A 25,713-nucleotide genomic window follows, 5' to 3' on the forward strand; every position below is an offset into this window, starting at 1 on the left:
TGACCTACACCTGGTCCATTTATGACTCCCCCTTTCTTATTCTCAACATCTGCGTTTCCATTTCTGGGCAAGGGCTGGCCACCAATATACATTACAAACCCAACAACTTCCTACAGTTACCTTGACTATATATCCTCCCACCCTGCTTTCCTGTAAAGGCTGTGTTCCACTCTGCTGGTTTCTCCATTGTATCTATTCTGTCCATACCACTTTCCAACGCTCTTCATTCAATCTGGTCTGCTGTACTTGCTGCTCAATATAGTCTCCGCTACACTGGAGAGATGAAACACAGACTGGCTGACCATTTTGCAGAACACCTACTTTCTGTCTATAATAATGACCATGTACTTGCCTGCCATTTCAACACATCATCTTGTTCCCTGACCAACCTTTCTGTCAAAGACCTGCTGCAGTGCTCCAGCAAGTCTCAGCCCAAGCTCAAAGCCAATATCTCGTTTTCCACTTAGGGACGCTGCAGCCTCTAGGATTCAACAACAAGTTCAGTAACTGTAGAGCTTGATTCTACCTTCCAGGTTTTTTACCCACCTCCACACTCTGATCCTGTTATGACTTCAAGAGATAACAAAGTGTGGAGCTGGATGAACACAGCAGGCCAAGCAGCATGTTAGGAGCACAAAAGCTGACGTTTACGGCCTAGAAGGGTCTCAGCCCGAAACATCAGCTTTTGTGCTCCTGAGATGCTACTCGGCCTGCTGTGTTCATCCAGCTCCACACTTTGTTATCTCGGATTCTCCAGAATCTGCAGTTCCCATTATCTCTGTTATGACTTCAGTTGCTTTCAGTGCAGTCTCCCATTCCCATGTACTCCTAAACCCATTATCACATTATATGGTTGCATTCAGTACAGTTCACTCATTTTCTCCTATTCTTAGATCTTAATGTCATTTACTCAACTTTTCCTCAGTCTAGTCCGTTATCCATGATCTCCTGGGTTACCTACCCCTTTCATATCTCTGTCTCTGGGCTCCATCTCCACCTGTCTGCTTACCTCTGTCCTTATCCCTCTCCTGCTCCCCCTATATTCGGCTTTGCCATAAACACCACTTTTCCCAGCAGCTAACAATTCTGATGAAGAGTCACTGGACTCGAAACATTGACTCATCTTTCTATCCCCAGAAGCTGAGATTTCTCCAGAAATTTCTGTTTTTATTTCAGATCTCCAGCATCTTTGTTTTATACGAGCATTGCCTATGGTCTTTTGCACATAGCAAGTTAGCACAAACAACAATATGCTGGTGACAATATCATCTGTCCTTTGTGATGTTAACTAAGTGATAAATATTAGCCAAAACACTAGGAAATCTCCCTTACTTTTCTCCACAGTACCTGCAGCAATGCAGTACTCCCTCGGCATTGCAACAGAGTGTCAGACTTGGTTTTATTTTCAATCTCAAGGCCAGGAGAGGGCATTGGGTTGTAACCTTGTGACTCAGAAGTAAGGCTAGGCACAGTAACTGTAGTTTCTTCAACAGTGCTGTTGATGCTTTGATAATGGTGAGGGACAATGGTCAGTGAGATCATTTCCAGTAAAAGTGTAGGCCAGTGTTATCCAGCAGAAGTCGCTGATAGTTCTTTAGCTCCACGAACAGTTTTCAAGTGTAAATTTCCTTAAATAGTTACACGTACTTCAAGTGTGTGTATTTATAAAATGATCATCAGTCATAGTCCAGAATCCAAACAAGTCAATCAGTCTCAATCATTGAAAAAGACACTAAATTCTGCTCAGAGTCAACTTGCAAACCAATGAACATGTCTTTAATACTGTAATTAATTTGAAAATTAGAAAATCGATTTTCTTGCTTTTGTCATGATGAATGAAAGAGTAAATGTTTTAGCAACATGTCTTTTCAATTTTTAAAAATATTTTGATTGTGGACTAAAAGGGAAAAGGACTTTGGAAGAAATTACTGCACTTTTCAAAATTGGCTACTGTTGCTCAATGTGAGTTGTGATTACGCTGGTGCTCTGTTTAAGCAATGGGAGAGGAGAGAACAGATGGCATTGGGTTGTGCATATAGCGTGAGATTTGTCCAGCAACGGGTTGCTGATTGGTTTGTGCAATTGTGACCTGTTGTGGATGCCAGAGCTCATCAGCCTGAAATCCATGCTCTGGCTGGGTCCTGAGCAGCTGAACACCTGGTATATGTGAATGATACAAAGGCACAATTCTCTGTCACTGCAGCAAAATAACTCAAGCCTGGAGGTAGTTAGTTATTTTCTCCCAGCATGTGCTCTAACCTTTAGCCATTAACTAAGAGACTTCATAACTAATATATCAGTCTCCCCACATCTCCTGCAAAGAAATGAAAGCATCCAGGGAAGGTGATCAGAGAATGGATAGTTCTGGGGAGTGAAAAGAAAATGTCATTGAATCCTGTGGACTGGTGCTTTTGAACTCTGTTTCCCCAATTTTTTTTTCTAATACTAATGAATTGTGATGTCCTTCTGTGTATGTGTGTGTGTAAATAATTAAACGATGGGTTAAGGTTTTAAATGGTAGAGTTATTTACTGATAACAAAGTGTGAAGCTGGATGAACACAGCAGGCCAAGCAGCATCTCAGGAGCACAAAAGCTGACGTTTCGGGCCTAGACCCTTCATCAGAGGCTCTCTGATGAAGGGTCTAGGCCCAAAACGTCAGCTTTTGTGCTCCTGAGATGCTGCTTGGCCTGCTGTGTTCATCCGGCCCCACACTTTGTTATCTTGGATTCTCCAGCATCTGCAGTTCCCATTATCTCTGAGTTATTTACAGATACTTATTTACTGATAGTTCATAGTTTGTTTATAATAAACAGTCGTTCTTGTTAAGTACAGTTACCTACTTGGTGTTTTCTGCTAACCTGAATCCATTACGCAAAAAAACTGGGGACTTTGCAAACATTGATTGAAGTATTCACTTTTGTGGTGTTGCTGGGAGCAGTGGGGCTTGAAAATCAGGGCACTTTCTCCAATGGGTCATGACAGGTTAAACATCCTGTGCTGTCACTGTATGAAAATGTAGATCTTGACTGCTCCCCACTTTTAGTTCATTAGTCAGAAATGCAATTATCCATATCCCAAACTGAATCTTCCAGGCCCCTCTAGAGGTCATAATGAGATGGACAATGGAATGTAATTGGGTGGGACACAGCAGGTTAGAATGTTGTAGTAAGCTCTTGGAATCTTTCAGGCAGTTCAAGTTTCCACGTAAAAGACCACTTTTTTTATTATAGGCTGAAATGAGAAAATAACTGTTTTAAAACCAAGAATTGTTGAAGAGTTACGGTGCATTTTTGAAAAGCAATTAACCCGACTCTCCTTGTGGATACTGCTTACACAGCTTCAGGTTCAAGCAGTAGTAAGAAAATGTGCAGACAAGCTGAAGCCCAGGGTGCGTACAAGTGGGAAATTCAGCCAGCAACATGTAGCTGATTGGTCTGTGGCCTGGTGACCAATTATTGATGATAAAACCCTTCTACCTGCCAACAACTATGTGATTGGTTCTCTGGTAGCCAAACAACTTTGGATAGTGAAAAACATAGAGAGAAAAATACCTGCAGCAAAACCAACTTTAAGCCTGAGGAAACCAGTTTATTTTCCTTGCTGACATTGCCGTAAGACTTTCAATTAATGAAGTTTTTGTAAGAATGAACCAGTCAACTTGTGCCTCCTGCAAACCAATGAAAGCATGCAAAGAAGGAAGACTGAGAAGCAATGTTCTGATCAGCACAGGAACCATCGCAACAAATTCTGCAATCTGGAACCACTTACAGGCCTTCCCTGTTTTTTCCTCCCTCCATAACACTTGTGTTTTCTTTTCCACTCTATGTCTGTGTTTCCTTGTGTAAGGGGGAATTCACCATGGGATTGCAGTTAAATGTTGATGATCTCAACCTCCTGCATTCCAGTGACAACAAACCGCATCTATCCAACCTTTCTTCTTGGTTAAAAATCCCCCATACCAGGCAACATCCCAGTAAGCCTTTTCTGAACCCTCTCCAAAGTATCCACATCCTTCTGGTAGTTTGGTGATCAGAAGTGTACACAATATTCCAAGTGTGGCTTAACTAAAGTTCTATAAAGTTGCAGCATAACTTGCCTATCCTTCTACTCAAAGTCCCTTCTAATGAAGACAGACAAGCCGACAGAACGTTTTTACTATGTTATCTACCTGTGCTGCCACCTTCAGTGTTCTATGGACTTACACACCCAGATGGCTCTGCATATCAATACTCTGAAGGATTCTGCCATTTACTGTATAATTTCCACCTGTAGATGACCTTCAAAAATGCATCATCTCACATTTGTCCAGATTAAATTCCATCTGCCATTTTTCTGCCTGTCTTCAACCAATCTATATCCGGATGTATCCACTGACAATCCTCCTTCCTATTCACAACTCCACCAATCTTTGTTTTGTCCAAAAACTTACTAATTATACAGGCCACATTTTTTTCTCCAAATTATTGATACATATCACAAACAGCAGAGGTCCCAGTGCTGACCCATGTGGAACACCACTAGTCACATCCCTCCATTCTGAAAAGTATTCATTCCACTGCTACTCTGTCTCCTATAACTAAGCCAGTTCTGTCTCCATCATGCCTCACCCCAGATACCATGTGACTTCACCTTTTGTACGAGTCTGCCAAGAGGGGCCTTGTCAAAGGCTTTACTGAAATCCATATAGACATCATCAACCAGTCTTTCCACATCAATCATCTGTATCACCCCTTCAAAAGACTCAATCAAATTAGTGAGGCATGACCTTCCCTGTGCAAAACCATAACATCTATTGCCAATAAGTCCATTGCTTCAAAATGCATATACATCTTGTCCCTGAGAATCTTTTCCGCTAATTTCCTTATCACCAATGTAGGGCTTACCAGCCTGTAATTTCATGGATCATCCCTATTGCCTTTCTTAAACAATGCGACAACATTGGCTATTCTCTGGGATCTCACCTGTAGCCAAAGAGGATAAAAGGATGTCTGTCAATGCTCCAGCAATTTTTTCTGATGCCTCCCTCAACATTCTGGGATAGATCCCATTAGGACCCGGGACTTATCTATCTTAATGCTTTTTGAGATGCACAACACCTCTTCCATTTTAATATCAACTTGGCTTAGAAATTTGACACTCACTTCCCTGAGATCATCCTCCACAAATTCCTTCTCTTTGGTGAATACTGACGCAAGATATTCATTGAGGAACTCAGCTACCTCTTCTGGTTCCACACATAATTCCCTCCTTTGCCCTGAGTGGGCCAACCCTTTCCCTGCTACCCTGTTGCTTTTTATAAATGTATAAAAGCCTTGAGATTCTCCTTAATCCTGTTTGGTTTTCATAGCCCCTTTTAGCCCTTCTAATTCCTTAAGTTCTTTCCTATTTTCCCCATATACTTCAAGTTCCCATCCTCCTACAAGTTATGTATGTCTCATTTTTCTTCTAGACCAAGGTCATAACAACCCTGGTCATCTTCATGTCACTTGCCATACCCATCGTTCATTCTCACCTATGAATTGCCATTTGAAATACTCCCACATGCCCGATGTGGATTTACCCTTGAATAACTATCTCCTATCAAAATTCTCCAGTTCCTGCCTAATATTGTTGTAGTTCTTCTTTCTCCAATTTAACACCACCACCAGAGGACTGCTGTTATCCCTATCCATGAGTCTCTTAAAACTCACGGTATTAAGATCACTACTCCCGAAATGCTCCCCTACTGAAACTTCACTCACCCGGCAGAACTTATTTCCTAAAACCAGGTCCAATGTAACCCCTTCCCTGGTTGTACTGTTTACATACTGTGTCCAGAAACCCACCTGAATGATCTTTACAAATTCTGCCCCATCCAAGGCACTAGCACAAAGTGAGACCCAGTCAATACAGGGGAAGTTAAAATCACCCACCACAACAACCCTGCTGTTCTTACACCTTTCCAAAATCGGGCTACGTATCCTACCTCTTTAACTCCGGCTGGCTTTTGGGAGGCCTGTAGTATTCCCCAGCATTGCAATTTCACCTTTCCTATCCACGAGCTCTACCCGTACTGCCTTGCTGCATGAGTCCTCTGATGTATCCTCCCTTAGCACAGCTGTGAGATACTCCTTTACCAGTAATGCTACTCCCCCACCCCTTTTATATACCCTTCTATCATACCTGAACCATCCTGGGACATTCAGCTGCCAATCTGTCCCTCTTTCAGCCAAGTCTCTGTAATCACAAATAACGTCACGGTTCCAAGTTGAGTGCAGGAAATGAAACAAGAGTCCAAAAATGAGAGTTAATAGTGATTCTAGGTAAACAATTCTTTCGGGCTGTTAATCAGGCACACAGGTTTCGATGCATAGTGAGCTCACCATCAGTCTCACACCTTTGAGTTTATTTCCTTTTGAGTGACTGCGATTATGTGTGAGCTAGAATTGCTCGTGAACTACAGAGAAACACAAACCTTTGAACATTTTTGCAGCACAGCGAAATCCATCTTGCAGACCACATGTGAAAAAGTGCCTCTTGCCCAGAAGGACCATCAAACAGCAGGCTCAACAATAAAGTGACACAATCCAAGGACAACGCTCCTTATAACAGCTTTCTGTGGCCAGGATCGCATAAAGTCTCTGTCCACAAATCATGCTCAGCAGTAACAGTCACCTGTTAGCAGGGATCACAGCCCATCAGGTTAGCACTTCAAAGGAACCCGGGTGCCACTTGGCTTGGCACACCAGATAATGTGCATACCAGCTGAGCAAACAAAATGTACTGGGTCCTAACTTTATGTGGCATTACAGCGTAGAACACAGTGTACTGTAGCTGACTGTCCCATTTCCGACACATGATGTAACAGACTGACACGGAGAAGATGGAGTTCATAGTGCAAACTCAGGCTTCCCATCCCTCAGTAAACTCCAATGTGCAAGCACCAAGCCTGAAATGATTATTTTATACAAAATACCTCATCCGTCTCTGCCTTGCTCCCACTTGTCTCATGAATTAAGGTACTCAGCTTGGCACACATTCCTGACATTCGTCAGAAGGGAAAGTATTTTGTCCTCTCTATGGAGAAAGCAGTTACACAGCATGCAATATGGCAACAAGCTGAACTACAGCACTGGGGTTAGTGAGGGTTGAGTGGAGCCTTTAGGCAGTATCACAGCAACAGTTGTTCTCTGCTCCATGTTCTCAAACAGTAGAAGTCAGATTGCAAAGACCTTGGTGGGTCAGATCCTCTTCAAGGCTTTTTCCCTCTGATTGTGTTGTTCTTTCAACTGGGTATCACTTACGACACTTATTTTTCGCAGCACTGTAATTTCCAAACGGCTGAAGGCATCTCTGCCAATGACGGGATGGAATAGGGGAGGCAATGTCTTATCGATACTATTGCTGGACTATTAATTCAGAGACCCAGGTAATGTCCTGGGGACCAAGTTCAAATCCCAACTTGGCAGTTGGTGCAATTTGAATTCAATAAAAATAAAATCAGGAATTATGAACCTAAGGGTGATCATGAATCCACTGTCAAGTCCATCTTATTCACTAATGTCCTTTAGGAAATTAAATGGCCATCCTACCTTCTCTGGCCTACATGTGACTCCAGACACACAGCAACGTGGTTTAATCTGCCCAATTAGGGATGGACAATAAATGCTGGATTAACCAGTGACACCCTCATCCTATAAATGAATTTAAGAAAACGTGCTGAGCCGGGATGTACCTGAGGTCAGAGACAGCCAAAACTTGACTGTCCTTTTTTTAATGCAATAATGTGTTCCAGTTTATGTATTGTTGATCTGATGGTCTTTTTCTTTTAAGATTTCCACATTTAGTTTTTCAACTCAGCTGACACCACTAGAGATTTCCTTGTGGCAACTGTAGCTTAATGAAAAACAATACAGTTTACATACTGGCTTTCACCCTACAGTGCTTTTGCATTGCAGACTTTCAGGGATTAGGCTTGTGTATGTGAAATCCTATGTTTACAGCTGCCACTGCATTGGTTTTTCTAGACGGTTTTGGATCATTTTACTGTCATCCAGTAAATAACAAACAGAAGAACAAGAAATCATTCATAACAGATAACACAATGCATACAAAAACTTTGAAAAAGTACATTCAAATCATGCCTTTTGACAAAGTCAGATATAATTAATTAAAGATAATAAAATGTGAGGCTGGATGAACACAGCAGGCCCAGCAGCATCTCAGGAGCACAAAAGCTGACGTTTCGGGCCTAGACCCTTCATCAGAGAGGGGGATGGAGTGAGGGTTCTGGAATAAATAGGCAGAGAGGGGGAGGCGGACCGAAGATGGAGAGATTAACTCTCTTGTAATCTCTCCATCTTCGGTCCGCCTCCCCCTCTCTCCCTATTTATTCCAGTTCCCTCCCCCCATCCCCCTCTCTGATGAAGGGTCTAGGCCCGAAACGTCAGCTTTTGTGCTCTTGAGATGCTGCTTGGCCTGCTGTGTTCATCCAGCCTCACATTTCATTATCTTGGATTCTCCAGCATCTTCAGTTCCCATTATCACTGATATAATTAATTGTTTGCTTTGTAAACTTATGCCCGTAGACTGTAAACAATAATACTGTTGTTGTAGCACAACTCCGTCTTTGTCAGTGCATGCTCAGGTAATTATGGTGAAATTGTTAGTTATGACTTGGTTGGCATCAGTCTTGCCAAGGTCAGTGGCTGTGTGTACGAGACCAGCTCTAAAGACTAAATTCCAGGCTGTACTGCAGGAACACTGCACTATTGAGGCATCTGCTTTTGGGTTAGACATTAAATCAAAGGCTGTGTGGCCCTTTTAGATGTTTATAAAAGATGCTGTAACATATTCTGAAAAACAGAGGCATTCCTTCCAGGTGCAGATGACGATTTACCCTTCCATTGGCATTGCTGTAACAGATATCTGAGTACAATCTCATTGATGTTTGTGCAATACTGCACTCAAATTGATCGCCACCCTCCCTGCGCTCCAACAGCAATCAAATTTCAAATGTATTTATATAGTATTTTCCATTGCCTTGAGATGCCCCGAGGAACTTTACATCCAATGAATTACAAGCTCTAACCTTATTGCTGCTGACTACTTTTCCCAGTGGATAGAGATGAGAAAGTTAAATACCATCTCCAATGAAGGTAGTTGTGAAGAACTTGTGAGAAATGTTCACTATTCAGGACATTCCTGATATGCTCATGTCAGACAATGGACCACAGTTTGCTAATGAATCTTTCAGCCAGTTCTGGATTTGAATATCTAATAAGCTCATCAAATGGGGTACAAGAGTGCTGACCTTGTGTACAAGGTAATTAAATGGTTAATATTGGATTCTGCATTAAGTTCCAACCATTCGTGTGATGTGATACACTCTCGGGTGTTCAAATTAAGAGGATCTCAAAGGGGGGCAAATTTTTCATTCACCCTTCTTGATAGACTTAGTATCAAATAAGTTGTGCTGTCATGCAAGAAACTACATCTTGTTGAGACAAATGCCTCTTCTTGTTAAGACTCATTGGTCCAGGACCACTGGAAATCAAACAGACTCTCAGAGGGATTGTGGCAGAATCTACCTGTCCTCAAGTGCCACAGACCCCATCGCTCTTGAGACCCCAAGTGTCTAAAAATCTATCCAGCTCTGTCTTGGGTTTATCCAACAAATGAACATCTACAACTCCCAGGGTATGCTAAATCCAAATATTCACAATCCTTTTAAAAATAACTCCTCATCTCAGTGCTAAATGGGCCAACCCCTTATTCTGAGACTGTGCCTCCTACTTATAGACTCTAGGCCAGGGAAACATTTTCCCCAATGTCTATCCTATCAAGTCCTTTAAGAATTTTAATCATTTCGCTAAGTTCTCTCAGTGGCAAGTACACCCTTCTTTAATTAAGGAGGTTAAAAGAATAGTCTGTGATGCAGGTGTGATCTCAGCAGGCCTCAATACAATTGCATGTAGACCTCATTAATCCTATACTTCCTAAAACAAAAGGCTAACATATCATTGGCCTTCCAAACGGTTTGCTACAACTGCTGGGTAACACTATGGGATTCATGCATGTCCTTCAAAAGCACCTTCTAAAACTCACCTGGAAGATAGCTAGATATTGTCTCCCACCAGTGGCAAGCAATTGCTTTGAAGTAGTGACTGAAAGATTTTACAATTAGTGTGTCAACCACCTTGTATCTTCCATAATGATTTAAAAGAACCTGGAGATAAGAAGATTAGTGATCAGGCAGTATTCGGAAGTGAAATGGAAAACTTATTTCATCCTGTGGACTGGTGCTATTGAACTGTGTTTCCCATCAATTTTTCCTCCAAATATAACACCCTTGTTTATTTGGTTTTTTTTGAGTCTGTATGTGTATGAAGGGGAACAATATTTCAACTAGCACAGTGATAATAAGAATTCATTCCGTTTGCCACCGACTAAAATGTATTTATTTGTAATCAATAGTAGTTCCTTGGTAAGTACATAAACCTGGTCAGCATTTTCTGTTAACCTGAGTTCATCAGGCAGGCATATTGGGGACTTTGAATAATTTGGTTAAATCTTCAATGTTTGTGATGACCTGGGATCACTTTCCCAAGCGAGTCACGTCAGTTCATCAAACATAATTTCTCTCTACAAAAATCTATGCTGATTTCGTCCAAAGAAATCGTATTGCACTTTAAACATTAGCTCTGTTTGAGGTTGCATCAAACATACCAGCTCAGTGAACAAATTTGTAACCTCACCCACAAATCTTCTCAAAACATTAACTCTGTTTCTCTCTCCACAGATGGTGCCAGATCAGCAGAGTTCCTTCAGCACTTGCTGTTTTTTTTTCAAGTTTCCAGTATGCACACTATTTTCCTTTTTTTTAATTTGGTCTGATCCCATTGATGTTTTCTCTTGTCACATAATAGACTCTAACATTCCCCTAACTGCTTATGTTAAGCTAAGCAGTCTGTTTTTACATAAATAAAGAACTGCAAATGCTGGAGACATGAAACAAACAAAAACAGAAATAGCTGGAGAAACTCAGCAGCTCTGGCAGCAACTGTCGAGAGGGGAAACAGAGTTAATGTTTTGAGTCTAGTAACTCTTCTTCGGAACTCCAAAATGTTAATTCTGCTTCTCTCTCGACTGATGCCAGCTGAGTTTCTCTGGTCTGTTTTATCTGCCTGTCTTTTTTAAACAGTCATTCTCCAACCTGCTGGGATTGTTCCAGAATCTCCAGAAACTGTCATCTGACACATCCCCTATGTGCACGGCCACCTCTGTTAGTACCCTGGGATGTGGATTATCTGTCCTTTGGATTTACCAGCTTTCAGTCCCATTAACTCTTCTGGAACAGTTTTTTTTAATAAATACTAATTTCACTCAATTCCTCCCTCTCACTAGATCCCTGGTTCCCTATCATATTGGGAAGTTATTTGTGACTTCTTTTGTGAAGACAGAACTGAGGCAACCATTTAATTGTTGTGCCATTTCCTCGTTCTCCAATTTCAGACTATACTTTGCCTACAATCATCTTCACCAATCCTTTTGTTTTTACACACTTATAGAAGGGTTTGCCTTCCTCATTAATGTTCCTTGCAACTTTATCTGGCCTACCCTATTTTCCCCTTTTAATCAATCTCTTTGTCTGCTTTTGCTGAATTTTAAATTGTTCGCAATCCTCAGGCTTGCTACTTTTTTGAACAACTTTATAATAACGCCTCTTTGGATTTAATGTCATCATTAATTTCTTTGTTAGTCATGGCTGGGACAATCTTCCTGTTGCATTTTTGAACCAGAAATGAATATAAAAGTCGCAATACATGCATTTAGTCATTAAATATTAGCATTTTATTTGTATTTCTTTCAATCTATTCCTTACATCTGTACCAGGAGGCCTGGGTTCAAGTCCCACGTATTCCAGAAGCGTGTCATAACGCATCTGAACAAATTTTAAAAATATTTAAAACTATCAGAACAGCTCTTCTAACGTAATGTTGGTATCCCAACCACTGAGTGAGAAGGTTCAAGGCCCATTTATAGATAGAAGTGTATCACAGTGTTATGGACATGACCACGTCCCTCAAAACATATTTAGAAGATAGCCTAGACCTTAACTTTCTCTTATTTTAGAGGTAAATGTGAGGTGCTGGGTTTCAGATGCAATTCAAATGGTCAAACTATTCAACGCTAAGTTGTTTATCTTCTCATAGACTCCTCAGTACCTGTCCTCCAATCTCTCTCGAAAAGAAACCAAGACAAAACACACCTTTTAAAGCCACAGCATCGCCCAACAGCATGTCTGATCAAATTGATTAAAAAAAGGATTACGATCAGGTTATCATAAATTCTATTTGTTCACTAGAGCGCTTCAGGAAAAGAAATCAATTACCCTTACCTGTATTGGATTACTTGTAACTGTATTCTGAAACTGTTTAGGGGAGGGCACAGTGGCTCAGTGGTTAGCACTGCTGCCTCACAGTGCCAGGGGCCCAGGTTTGATTCCACCCTCAGGCTGTGTGGAGTTTGCACATTCTCCCCGTGTCTGCGTGGGTTTCCTCCGGGTGCTCTGGTTTCCTCCCACAGTCCAAAGATGTGCAGGCTAGGGGGAGTAGCCATTCTAAGTTGCCCATAGTGTGCGGTGATGTGTAGGTTGGGTGGGTTATAGGGGGATGGGTATGGATCAGATGCTCTGAGGGTCAGTGTGGACTTGTTGGGCCTGTGTCCATACTGTAGGGATTCTATGATTCTATGAAGTCACTCAAATGAATACAGCTCACAATGGCATCATTAAAAATAATTAGAGGTGGGCAATAAGTGGTGGCCTTGCCGAATAACGCTCGTGTCCCATGAACACAAAGCAAATCTGAACTCCACATATGCACCTAATAAAGGACATCAATTTGGTTTTATCTAAAAATATAAAATCATGCTCAGTAATAGAAATCAAACATGATTGGCATTGGGAGTTAGATTTAAAACGTGCTTTTCCTCTTCACTGTCTGGAAAATAATTTGAAGGTCCAACATCTAGAAGAGAAAACATTATTGACCATAAAATGATCATTGGTGCTTGGAACTGCAAATAACCCAGAACCAAAATTAATACAATGCAATCTGTTCGCTGTTACATTAACTCTGAAAATGTTTCCCCTTATATACCGCCACTGAAAATAATTGAGTTCACAGACACATCTTATAAATTTAAGGCATTTAAGTCAATATATTTTCACCATAATCATGTTTGTTTATTGGTAACACTTCCCACATTTATCTTTCAAAGAAAATGAAAATAAACCAGGTTCGCCATTCATTTGCTCAGAAGTTTGGGTGAGGAGACAGTGGTCACAGAGTACCTGTGTCCATTCAAAGCAAGGTCGCAAACATAAATAGAACATCCTCTGCGTGATTTCAGGACAAATACAGCCTCGGCATCTCAACATCACCAGCTTGATTCACACACACAGCAACGGGCATCTGCGGCACTTCTGACAACATTGTGGCATAGGCTACCTATGCTTTCTTAAAGGCAGGCTCTCTCTGAAAGGATAGGTGGAAGAAAGGGTCACCCTTGTGGAAATCTGGAAAAACTGAACACTAGGGCACAGGGAAGGTTCCAAAAGGGCGTTGGAGATGTGCAGGTGGACAGGAGGAAAGATACTACAATCCCTCCGGGCACCAGACATCTCTGAAGGACCACCCTCGTAAGGGAATGGGCAGAAAAGTCAGTGCCCGCAGTCTGGAAGCCAGGACCTGACAGCAGTGCCACAATAACAGATCTAATAACCTTGTGCAGATGCTTGAGATCAAGGAATTATTGATCTTCACCACATCAACTCCAACTCAGCTCAATGCACCACATCTCTATCGTTCAACAATCAGTACTCCCTGGCACTTGAGACTTTGGTCCAAGGGCCAGACACTTCATTTACACTCTCATTTACCTCTCAATGCTACTGGCCTCCAAACATCTATTGCCGGCCTCATATACCCTCCAGATGTTCAGCAGTGGTGGGTCTATCACTCAAACACTATCGCAGACTTTTTGCAGCCTCCCTTAGACAACTAGGTACAACACAATGGAAGGGAGCAGAGCAGAACTGGGGGAAGACATGGATGCCTCACTCTCCTGAGCCCTACGTTTTTAGCTCTGATTCATCCATCTAACCCTAACCCTATCTGGCATGATGCACATACTACTAATGATGTGACCACAAACCTCCTGCTTCACACTCCTGGCCCCCTCTATCACCACCCCACTCAAATCTTTGGGATGCCGATCATTAGGTTCTGGGTATATGTCAAATTTTAGTCCCATTAATTTCTCCAAAGCTACTCTCTAACCAATAATAATTTAAGAATGCTTACAAAACACCCATTTTGCCCAAGCTTCTCGTCTTGTACTCATCAGGACAATTCACAAGAATACCAATAAAGGGGTGTGCCAACACTTATACTGTATGAGAGAATGGTTCTCAGTGGACTCTAATTGATAGACATGTTGCCAGACAGAATGTACCAGTTTATCAGTTAAATGTCAGGCTTGTTTAAACTTGAAATCAGGCAGGTTGACTCTGGTTGGTGGGGAATTGCCCCAAGAAATAAGCCAGAGAACGGCTGTTGCCAATCTTCTTGAGTTGAAACGGGTGCAGACCTCGCAACTCCTTTCTGTCTGCAAAATAACAAAACCCTGTATATTAATATAATTTAGCTTCCGTCACACTCAACTGCATCACACCTGTAGCTTGACTGGCAATGTTAAATTGGTAGTCAGCATAAGCCTCCAAACACCCAGCAAATCACATCTCATGCTGAACGCTATCGCCAATTTTACGAGCATGGTTTGGTTAGGTACAGTTAGTGCGCTGCTTATTGTCAACAGCTGAAGGGATATATTGTATAATATGGACTGTAGGTCTTTGGGACATACACATGTGGCATTACACCGGCACTGGAATTCATATACCATATAGATAGAAAGGACATGTACATTCTCTGCACCAGGTTTCAGCTCAACAAAATAGGTGATCGCCACTTGCTAATCTATTTGTAGGGGCAATGCCTGAGAAACTCTCAATCTGACCAGTTTAAAATTTAAATAAAGTCTGGCAGTTAACCATCGATCTTGATTAATTAGTACATTTTCTATGACAACACATCTACCCATCAGAGTTCATTTGCCAACCAACTGGCACTATCTTCATGTGCAGTATAAATGGTAGTTTCCTTTTGTTAGTACTTTTGCAAATGGTCCTGATAAGTGCAAGATGAAAAGCTTTGTCAAAATGTGTCCTTTTTCAGAAATGAAACTAATTTATTTTGGGTCCTCACTCTCCCTCATTCCTTGGATCTCAAACGTGTCTGCAAGTTTTCCTGTATCATCTTTCACGAAGCAAGATTTCTCTATTCCCATTCCAATAAAGGATGCTGAGAGACTTCACTCAGCATTCTGGGAGCAATCAATGCAGTCACCATGACCGATCTGCAGAGTGGGAAGAATACCCCCAGTGATAAGCAGCAGGAAGAGCATCCAATAGAGGATGCTGAGAGACTTCCCTGAGCATTCTGGGAGAGAACTTGGCACTGTCACCACAATTGATCAGAGGAGTGAGGAAGATCTCTGTCAAGGAATAGTAAGTCCCAAATGTTACATTACTGTAGTATTGCCATCCTTCCTTACTCCTCCAATCAAAATAAAGAGGAGCTATTAAGAGAGACTGATAGGTCGGTTTTTTTTGTAGCCTATAGGGTATTTGGTCTGCTTGTAAAGGTTGGTGTAAGTGTGGGCCAGGTGACTACTGGGCTTCACTGAGCAAGGTAAGATTCTTTTATCTTTCTTTGGGTAATGGGAAAGAGAAGGCAGTTACAGCAGTGTGTGCTTTTCCTACCAGATGTGGGAGATCAGGAAGTAGACTAATGTCCCTGATGACTATGTCTGCAGATCCTCACAGACTGTGTTGTTCAGTTGGAGCAGCAGCTGGGCACACTGAGCAACATATGGGGGCATAGACAGTGATAGATACTAGTTGCAGCGAAGTAGTCACACCAGAGGTTCAGTCAAGCAGATTGGTGACCAGAAGAGACAGACAGGCAGGTAGTGCACAGTCTCTTGTGGCTATTCCCTTCTCTAACAAGTATACAATTTGGATATTGGGGAGAGAGAACCTCTCAGGGGAGTATAACAGCAGCAGCTAGGCCTGTGGCACTACAACTGTCTCTGCTGTAGAGCAGGGTCAGGCAAGATCCAAGTGAGCGATTTGTGGTAGGAGACTTGTTAGTTTGGGGCCCAGATGGGCGTTTCTGTGGCTGTGTCCAAGACTCCCAGACAGTGTGATAACAAGATTTAGAGCTGGATGAACACAGCAGGCCAAGCAGCATCAGAGGAGCAGGAAGGCTGATGTTTTGGGCCTAGACCCTTCCCTGAAACGTCAGCCTTCCTGCTCCTCTGATGCTGCTTGACCTGCTGTGTTCATCCAGCTCTACACCATGTTACCGCATATTCTCCAGCATTTGCAGTTTCTACTATCTCCCAGATGGTGTTTTGCCTTCCTTGCGCCAGGGTCAAGAGTGCCCCTGAGTGGTTGCATGGAATTCTTAAGGGAAAGGGTGAGCAGCCAGAGTTCGTGGTGCATATATTGTTATGAACAACATAGGTAGAAAGAGGGATGATATCCTACAGAATGAGCACAGGGAGCTAGTAGAAAAGCTGAACAGAGGGACGTGGAGGTTAGTACTCGCTGCGTTACTACCAATGGCATGTGCTACTGAGGCAAGGAATAGAAAGATAGGACAGATGACTGGGTGGCTAAGGAGCTGGTGCAGGGGGCAGGGTTGAAGGGTTTTGGATCATTGGGACCTGTGCTGGGGCAGGGGTGACCCATACAAGAGGGATGGGTTGCACCCAAACTGGAGGGGAACCAATATCTTCATGGATAGGTATACTAGCACTAGTGGGTTTAAACTAGAGTGGCAGGAGGCTGGGAACCAGAGCAGCAGGTCAGCAAGTGGAGGGATTGAGGAGAAGGTTGACTAGTAAATCGGAAAGAAAGGGCAGGCAGAGACACATAAATGAACATAATGGCACTAATGGGTTGAAGTGTCTTTATTCCAACGCAAAGAATAATATAGGTAAGGCGGATGAACTTAGAGCCTGGATCAGTTCATGGCCCGATGATGCCGTGGCCATTACAGAGACTTTTTTGAGGGGATATACAGGACTGGTTGCTCAGCATTCCAGGGTTTTGTTGTTTTAGATGAGATAGAGAGGTAGCTAAAAGGTGGAAGAGTTGCATTACTCATCAGGAAGAATGTCATATCTGTATTCAGACAGGTCATGCTGGAGAGCTCATTCAGAGGCAATATGGGTAGAGCTCTAAAATAAGATGGGTGCAATCACTCTGATTAGATTATACCACAGGCATCCCAACAGCCACTGAGACACTGAGGAAGAAACAGGAGGCTGATTATGGAAAGGTGCAATAAAAATTGTTGTCATTAATGGGTGACTTTAACTTCCCCAATATTGACCAGGACTTCCTTAGAGCAAGAGGCTTAGACAGGGCGGAAATTGTTAAGAGCATCTAAGTGGATTTATTGAAACGGTATGTAGATAGTCCAACCACAAAAGGGGCCATACTGGACCTCGTATTGGGTAAATGAACCTGGCCAGCAACTTTTGTTTTTGTTGTTGAAATGTCTAATACAGGGGGCATGCCATTAAGGTGAGAGGGGGAAAGTTCAAAGGAGATGTGAGGGGTAGGTTTTCTCACCCAGAGAGTGGTAGGACTCTGGAATGCACAGCCAGGGGTGCTGGTGGAGGCATTTAAGGAACTTTTAGATAAGCACATGAAAATGCAAGGGAAGGATAGATATGGACCAATGGCAGACAGAAGGGATTAGTTTCATTTGGCATAATGTTTGGCACAACATCGTGGGCTGAAGGGCCTGATCCTGAGCTGTACTGTTCAATGTTCTAAATTCACTCATCTCTGCCTATTACCAACCCACAGCTGTCTTTGCTAATCTCTTCCTTTTTTTGCATACTCGTAAAAGCTTTTACAGTCAATTTGTGCAATTCCTGCTAGTTTACATTTGTGTTCTATTCCCTTTTATTTACCAGCGAGAGTTACGGCATTTGTACACCCACCCGGTGAAAACAGTGCAAAGGGCACAAGAAGCGAGTAGTGGAAAATAAATCCAATGCAGTTGGAATGCCCCACAGAGATGTGACGCTATCCACGTTCAGCAGCAAGACTCTCTCACCTTACCTGCATCATGCAATTACCCAGAAAAGAAGAAAATATGTTGCTGTACTACATATATTATACTGTATATTACTTGTGTCTCTAATTATGCCAAATTGGATAAAATTGAGGGCTCTGACTCCAAACCCTCCCACCCAAGAGCAAAATTTAATTATTGAAATGAAGTCAGACAAGTAGATCTCATAGAATGAGTTTTTTTTGATTGGACCAGGTTAACAATCCTAATCAGGGAGTCCTGGCTGACAGATATAAACAGGAACGTCAGAGGTTTACAGTGTCAGAGAGCCAGCTCTGTGCTAGCTGGATCAGTGCCAATGTACTGTGCACATGTAAGTAAAGGGTGACTTGGTGAGGCGCATACAGGTAGTTCTCCTATGTGATAGTTGCATTGTGTGACCTCATGCTATAGAAAATTGCATTATGGGAAAATTGCTATACCTGTACAACAGCAACTTTGCATCCACTATTCTTCAATCACATTACAGCCAACTCGTGTTAACAAAACACACGTTAGAGCAGAATTACCTGTACCAGCCTTCACGGAGTTATTTCACAGCCAATTTGATTTTACTAGACCGTAATGTTGCCGATTATCTCATCTCCTAGACATGGAACAAATCAAGTTGGAGTGAAGAGAACCTCAATTGGTTATTAATTCAATGCTGTGGAACCTCCATGTTGCACAGAAAAACAAATGAAGGAACACCTTTCCAAATACTTGCACCTCAGGAAGAATAGCATCTTTGTGCCTTAGAAGACCTTCAACTTCTGCTAGTACATTTTGGAAAAGCACTAAAACCTCCCCCAGGCTACATTTCTAAAGTTATTGCTCTGAGCTATGCAACAACAGTAGGGCGCTATCAGCCCTTCAAAGCTCAATTTTACTACAGCTATTTGAACGCTTCCAAACTGCTACAAAAATGCACCTCCACGAAACAGAAGATGTTTCAACCATTAGAATGGGCATTTACTAATTTGAGGAGAACAGTCTTGTGTCTGAGGAAACTGATTATTCACTAAGTTTCAACATTTCAAGTTGACCAATTTCTTTCTCAGTTGGCAAGTCCACCCTTTTGGTAATTATCTAAGTATAACAGTATTACAGAAGTAAATTCTCCACAAAACACACGTTTTTAGAACCATAAATTATAACAACATTTTCCCGTACACTTGCAACAACATTCCTACTCTCTTGTACCGATCATTAATACAAATTATCATTGTGTTCAGATTGGAAGTACCATGTACAACAGCTTTTCGCGTAACATTAGATGCCAAATACAATAGTAAGTGCACAATTTACAGATTTATTGTGTTATATTCTCTTTTCAACTTGCAAATACAATGCTACCTAATTTACATACAAAATGATTTTAAGCAATAAGTAACTTCAGAGTTATGAATCTCCAGTGGATGGATGATATTTGGACGGAGGGTGCTTTGGAGAATGAGGACTATGTTTCCCCATCACCAAGCTATGTTCACCCAGCTCTTACCCACCATTAGGAACAGTCCTCATATTTACTTTACGAGTGACTGAAGAGAAAATCAACTTTTAACTTCCACCAACAAATGAGCATGTCAATTTATGATCTACAGAGAAATTATGAAATTAGAGGTTATTGATTGAGCAAATTGTGAAACAAACAGCAAAATCCAAACTTTGGGGAAAGTCTAAAGGTGTCAAATTTCTCAGGCAAACACATAACGTTTCATTACTGATGGTCACTATTGTCGGATAACAGTGAGTGTGTAAGGCAGCGAGGTAACAATGAAACCCAGACAGCAAGGCACGGAGAGGTAAAGTTCCTTAGGTTTCCCATCCATTTCCACCAAACATATGGGAATCAAAGTTAAATGACTGGCACAGGAGTCAATCATTAGAAAGTAACACTGATTTTCCACCCAGGGCTAGAGGTTAAGCTTAGTAATGGCACTGCACCAGTACCACACACTAGAGGTGCGGTATTGCTACTACCCCATGGCCATCCATGTTCTTAGAACATAGAACATAGAACAGTACAGCACAGAACAGGCCCCTCAGCCCACAATGTTGTGCCGACCATTGATCCTCATGTATACACCCTCAAATTTCTGTGACCATATGCATGTCCAGCAGTCTCTTAAATGACCCCAATGACCTTGCTTCCACAACTGCTGCTGGCAACGCATTCCATGCTCTCACAACTCTTCATCTCTGAAGTTGACAAAATTCTAGATGGCATCACACATTGACCACCCAGTGCCACTGTGGCTGCCCTCCCCTATTATGATTTCCCCTGCAAGAAAATCAAGGGTAGTAACTGCATGCTACCTCCAAGTCATACACTATCCTAACAGTATTGCCAAATAAAAAAATTAAAATAACTCACCAAGGGCTCTTGCGATGCAGTGGCAGTGTCCTTCCACCCCCCCCCCCCGCAAACCAGGAGGCCCAGGTTCAAGTCATAGAATCACTGAGTTGTACAGCTTGGAAACACACCCTTTGGTCCAACTTGTCGATGCCGACCAGATATCCCGAATTAATCTCGCCCCACCTGCTCCAGGGGTGCGTGATAACATCTACTGAACAGACTGTTTGTTTACTTTTTAAACCTGTTTGTCTAATCAATCTGAATTAGCCAATCATCCGAAATGAAAACAAACAATTGGAGAAACTCAGCAGGTCGAGCAGCATTTGTGGAGAGGAAATATTGAGTCCAGTGACCTTTATTTCAGAACTGATAGTATCTGGAAAAAGGTGGTACTTATGACGAAGACAGGGAGTAAGGTGGGGGGGGGGTGTGTGCGGGGAGGAGGAGTGAGTAGTTAATTGGAGACAAAGCCCAGACAGGCAGGAAGACATTAGGTGGACAAAGGGATGGGTGATACTAAACCAGGGAAGGAGTAAAGCTGATTATGGGGACAATAAGGAGGTGAAAATGGGGTGGCTGTGCTTAAGCAGTCCATGTTACAACAAGGCATGGGGTGTGGAGATGGCTAAAGGACATGGAAAAAGATGTTCTTGCTCTAAAATTACTGAATTTGATATTGCAGAGTCCCCAAGCAGAAAATGAGGTGCTGTCGTTCCAGCTTATGCTGAGCTTCGCTATAGTACTGCAGCAAACCCGAGGGAGAGGTGTTGACCAGGGAACATGGTTGTATTATAAAGCCACAGGCAACTGGAAGCTGAGGGTCACTTTTACAGACAGAACGTAGCTGTTGATCCCACTTCTGACATGCGTCAGGGATTATTAACTGAAGCATAGCTGGCCACTTGGGCTCAAGGTTGCAAGATCATGGCAGGAAAGGTGGGGTGTAGAAAGACTGTGATAATTTGAAATGGTCGATCCAAACTGGATCCGGGCATTGCAGACTGATGCTCGTCGATTTCTAAAGCTTCTCATGAACTACTTTTCGGTCTTCGTGCTGGCAACGCAGGCACTGGCTTGCAGCCTGGATGGTTCAGACTGCTGGCCAACCTTTGCCTGGCCTCGCATCCTGCCAGGTAGCCCTGGTGTAGCTTACCCATCGAATTCTCAAGGCACAGCGCCGTCATGGCAGACGTGCGGTGAGCCTGGGCAAGTTTTTCCAGCCGTTTGACTATTTCGTAGTCGGGAAGCGCAAGAGCATCAATGTTCAGGCCCAGTATCCGCGAGACAACCTCCCTGAAATCCAACAGCTGAAATAACAAATGTGCAACAGTCTGTTAATCGTCCAGTAGAGGAACACATACATTTAAGGGTTTAATTTTAAACGAAGACACGACTAAGTGCATCAGGACACAGTTAAACTGCATCAGCCACCCACAGCATATTCCATCTTAGATCACCATCAACCTCTTTTGAGAGAGTTGGGTTAAAAACGTAGAAACAGCAAGAACGATCGCTTGCATTTATACAGTGCCTGTCATTGAACCAAATAAACTTACAGCATGGGAAGATTACTTTGGTTCATCTTGCCTGCACCAGACAAATAAAATGTCTAATATAGTAAAGTGCCTCACAGAGATGTTATCATACACAGTTTGGTACAGAGCCACATAAGGACACCATTAGGACAGGCAGATCAAACCAGTAGTCTAAAAGGATTGTCTTTATGGGCGAAGGAGAGCTTGAATGTCAGGAGTTCAGGGAGGGGATTTCAACATACAGCCTAGACAACGGAACATACAGTCACAAATGGAACACACATGGACGAGGGACTTGAGAGTCCTCATTCAAGATTCTCTTAAGGTTAACATGCAGGGTTAGTTGCCAGTTAGGAAGGCAGATGCAATGTCAGCATTCATTTCAGGAGGGCCAGAATACATGAGCAGAAACATACTTTGAGGCTGTATAAGGCTCTGGTAGATCACAATTGGAATATTGTGAGCGGTTTTGGGCCCCATATCTTAAGATAGATCTAATGGTCTTGGAGGAGGTCCAGAGGACATTTACAAGAATGATACAGAGATAATGGGCTTGTCATGTGGGGTGTTTTTAAGGAGTGGGTGAGGAGTCTGGGTCTGTCGTCAACCGAGTTTGAAAGGATAAACGTGGATCTCAGGAACCTTACAGAATACCGAGAATTTTGAGGTAGACAATACTTCTCGGCAGGTTGTAGAAGGTTACGCAGATAGATAGGGACATGGTGATTGGTGGTTCTGAACACAAGGAGGAGGATTTTAAACCTGGCCTTGTCAGACAGGGTGCCAACATCAGTCAGAGAGCATTAAGTGAAGGGGACTTGTTCAGGGTTACAAAACAGGCGTGAGAATTTTGGATGAGCTGGCATTTACAAGGGCTGGTAAAATGGACATAGGCCAGCGAGCAGAGGTTCTCCTGCGATGGGGGCGGGGGATCAACGAAGATGTGAATATTTCCGAATGAATAGTCAGAATGAAGTGACAATGTGGTGTACAAGCGTCATTATGTACTACAAGGCACAGCTGAAATTAGAAATGTGTTTCATTTTGGTCTCTCACACATGGGACACAAGTGTTGCTAGCTGGGCTTGCATTTATTGCCCATCCCTAGGTGACCTTGAGAAGGTGGCAGTGAGCTACCTTCTTGAACTGCTGCAGGCATACTGTAGAAATATTTTGTCATTGTACCTGAGAAGGATAAGGAGAGAGCTAATGGAGGCATTCAACATGCTTTCACTCAGAGTTAACCAAGCAAGGAGCCCTTTAGTGTAGAGAGGCAAAAGAGAACTTCAGAAACACTGGGCATTATAATAAGGCTAAAGTCAGCACCTCCAGTTGAAGAGTTAACACTGGCACAGGGACAATGTTCCATTCTGGGCAATTCTGCAGGTTGATCTTGACTTCAGTGACCACATTAAATGTGAAATGCTCATTGATCTGACGAATGGACAGTATTACCAAATATAAAATCAGACCCTGAGTGCCTCCTCCCTCCCCAGGCCCAACGACTGGAATACACAGAGAAAGGGCATTAGTGGCCACTTGATGAAGTGATGAGGGGAATTTGAGACAATTCCCAATGGACATTCAGGACACAGGGGCTGAAAATAATGGTTGGTGGGATAAGTAGGAGGGGAGGTAACAGCTCACACAAAAACAAACCGCTACAAATAGCAACAGAACTAGGCCATTCAGTCTCTCAAGCCTGCTCTACCATTAAACAGGATCATGGCAGATCCAACATTCCTCATGTTGCTTTCCTGCCTTTTCCCCATAACAATCGATTCCCCTACTAATCAAGAATCTAGCCATCTCAAGCTTAAACATACAGAAGGACTGAGCCCCCACAGCTCACCGAGGCAAGGAGTTTCAAAGGCTCTCAACCCTCTGAGAGAAGAAATTCCTCCTCATCTCTGTCTTAAATTGGCCCCCTTGATTCTGAGGCTTTGCCATTTCTTTCCCATTTCTATTGGGAGTTTCCTACCCCATTGCTTTTCCAAAATTCACATTTTGAGGATTCAAGAAAAAATGCCTCAAGCTTGCTAAAAACACGACTGATCTGCAAAGAGAAAAATCAAGACATATTTAACAATCAGTTGGCTGTTGTAAGGACAGCTGAGGCTCATCAGAGCAGTGGGACTGGCAACGATGGCCACAGTGGTTTACGTAGGAATGCTAAACTTAGCATAAGGGCTTAGTATTCAAAATATCTGGCACGGACAGAGATTGGGGAGATTATAAAAATGAGCCAACGGGAAGATGAGTTAACAGTGAAGCAGAAACAGAAGGACATCTAACTGCAGCAAACATCTTAATACACAAGCTTAGAAAATGCAAGATATTTCACCATTTACACATGACATTCCTCTGTTCTAATTTCTAGCGTACAGTCATTACAGCATAGGAAAAAGCCATTCAGGCAGCTTGGCTGTCTACAGGCCCTGAAGCACCACAGGGAACAGCCAAGTCTCTCAATGCCACACGGCACGTTTTAACTGATTGGAAATGGGTTCAGGGTAGAAGCAATGGGGGTGTTCAAAATGGGGGTGGGCTTGGATAGAAAAATAGAAATATTTTACTTGAAGGAAACTTAGTTGCGAGAGAAGGCAGAGAAGGAAGCTGGGATGGTGATGGAGGGAGAAATTAATAGAAATGTCTTTTTTAAAAGATCTTGATTGGCTTTGATCTAACTCTTTCTGACTGAAAGTAGATGCAATAGGACTTTTTGCACACGTATATGTAAAAAGGGAACATTTACAGGGCCATGGGCAGAAAGAGTGGAGCGGCGTGGAGGCCGAGATTCACTGGACAGCTCCTTTGGAGGACCAGCACAGGAATGGTGGGCCGAAGGACCTTCTTTGTACTCTGTGATTTTGTGAAGTAAATTGAAAAAAGGAGCACGTGGAAATAGCACGTGCATACACTGCAGAAATTTAAAAGGAAAGAGAACCCCAAAGAAAGGTTTTAATAAAATTATATAGAATATGTGAAAACAGTTACCCGTCCATCTTTATAGCTGAGGTTCAAGGGGCCCAATTGTGGAATGCGAGAGGAATGTGTGGAGTTTGCATGTCCTCCCCATGTCCATGTGGGTTTCACCGGGTGCTCTGGTTTCCTCCCACTATCCAAAGATGTGTAGGTTAGGGTAGATTGGCCAGGCTAAATTAACCCCATAGTGTCCAGGGATGTGCAGGCCAGGTGGATGGGCTATGGGAAATGCAGGGTTACTGTAGGTGGGTCTGGTGGGATCCTCTTCGGAGGGCTTGAGTGGACTGGATTTGCCAAATGGTCTGCTTCCACACTGCAGGGATTCTATGATTCAGGGCAGGGAATGAGGGAGAAATGATCTTACGGGGATAGGAGGAAGACTAGGTAACATGCCAGTAAGAATGGGCAGTCTTGAAGCAGCCAATCCCATGGAAAAACATACTGTCATTTATATAGTGCCTCAGATTATCACTAACCTCTTCATGAACAATGAGGTATAGGTGAAGCGTAGTCACTATTGTGCAATGAAGGAAATTTGACAGACAATTTGCTCACAGCAAGTTCTGCCAAACAATGCAACAATAACAAATAAT

The 25,713-nt window shown here is 42.7% G+C and overlaps 1 protein-coding gene across 2 annotated transcripts in view; it reads right to left on the reverse strand.

Annotated features, from left to right (window-relative positions):
- Positions 1-20,672: 20,672 nt before the first annotated feature.
- Positions 20,673-25,713, reverse strand: part of ccdc170 (coiled-coil domain containing 170) — a 75,896-nt gene continuing 70,855 nt past the window's right edge. For both annotated transcript variants that reach the window (XM_059648818.1, XM_059648817.1), the window contains one exon: positions 20,673-21,907. In XM_059648818.1, coding sequence (XP_059504801.1) covers positions 21,629-21,907 — 279 coding nt within the window. In that variant the 3' untranslated portion in view covers positions 20,673-21,628. The remainder of the gene's footprint in view (positions 21,908-25,713) is intronic.

The sequence above is a fragment of the Stegostoma tigrinum genome, chromosome 9, assembly GCF_030684315.1.
Source record: "Stegostoma tigrinum isolate sSteTig4 chromosome 9, sSteTig4.hap1, whole genome shotgun sequence".
NCBI classification, from domain to species: Eukaryota; Metazoa; Chordata; class Chondrichthyes; order Orectolobiformes; family Stegostomatidae; genus Stegostoma; species Stegostoma tigrinum.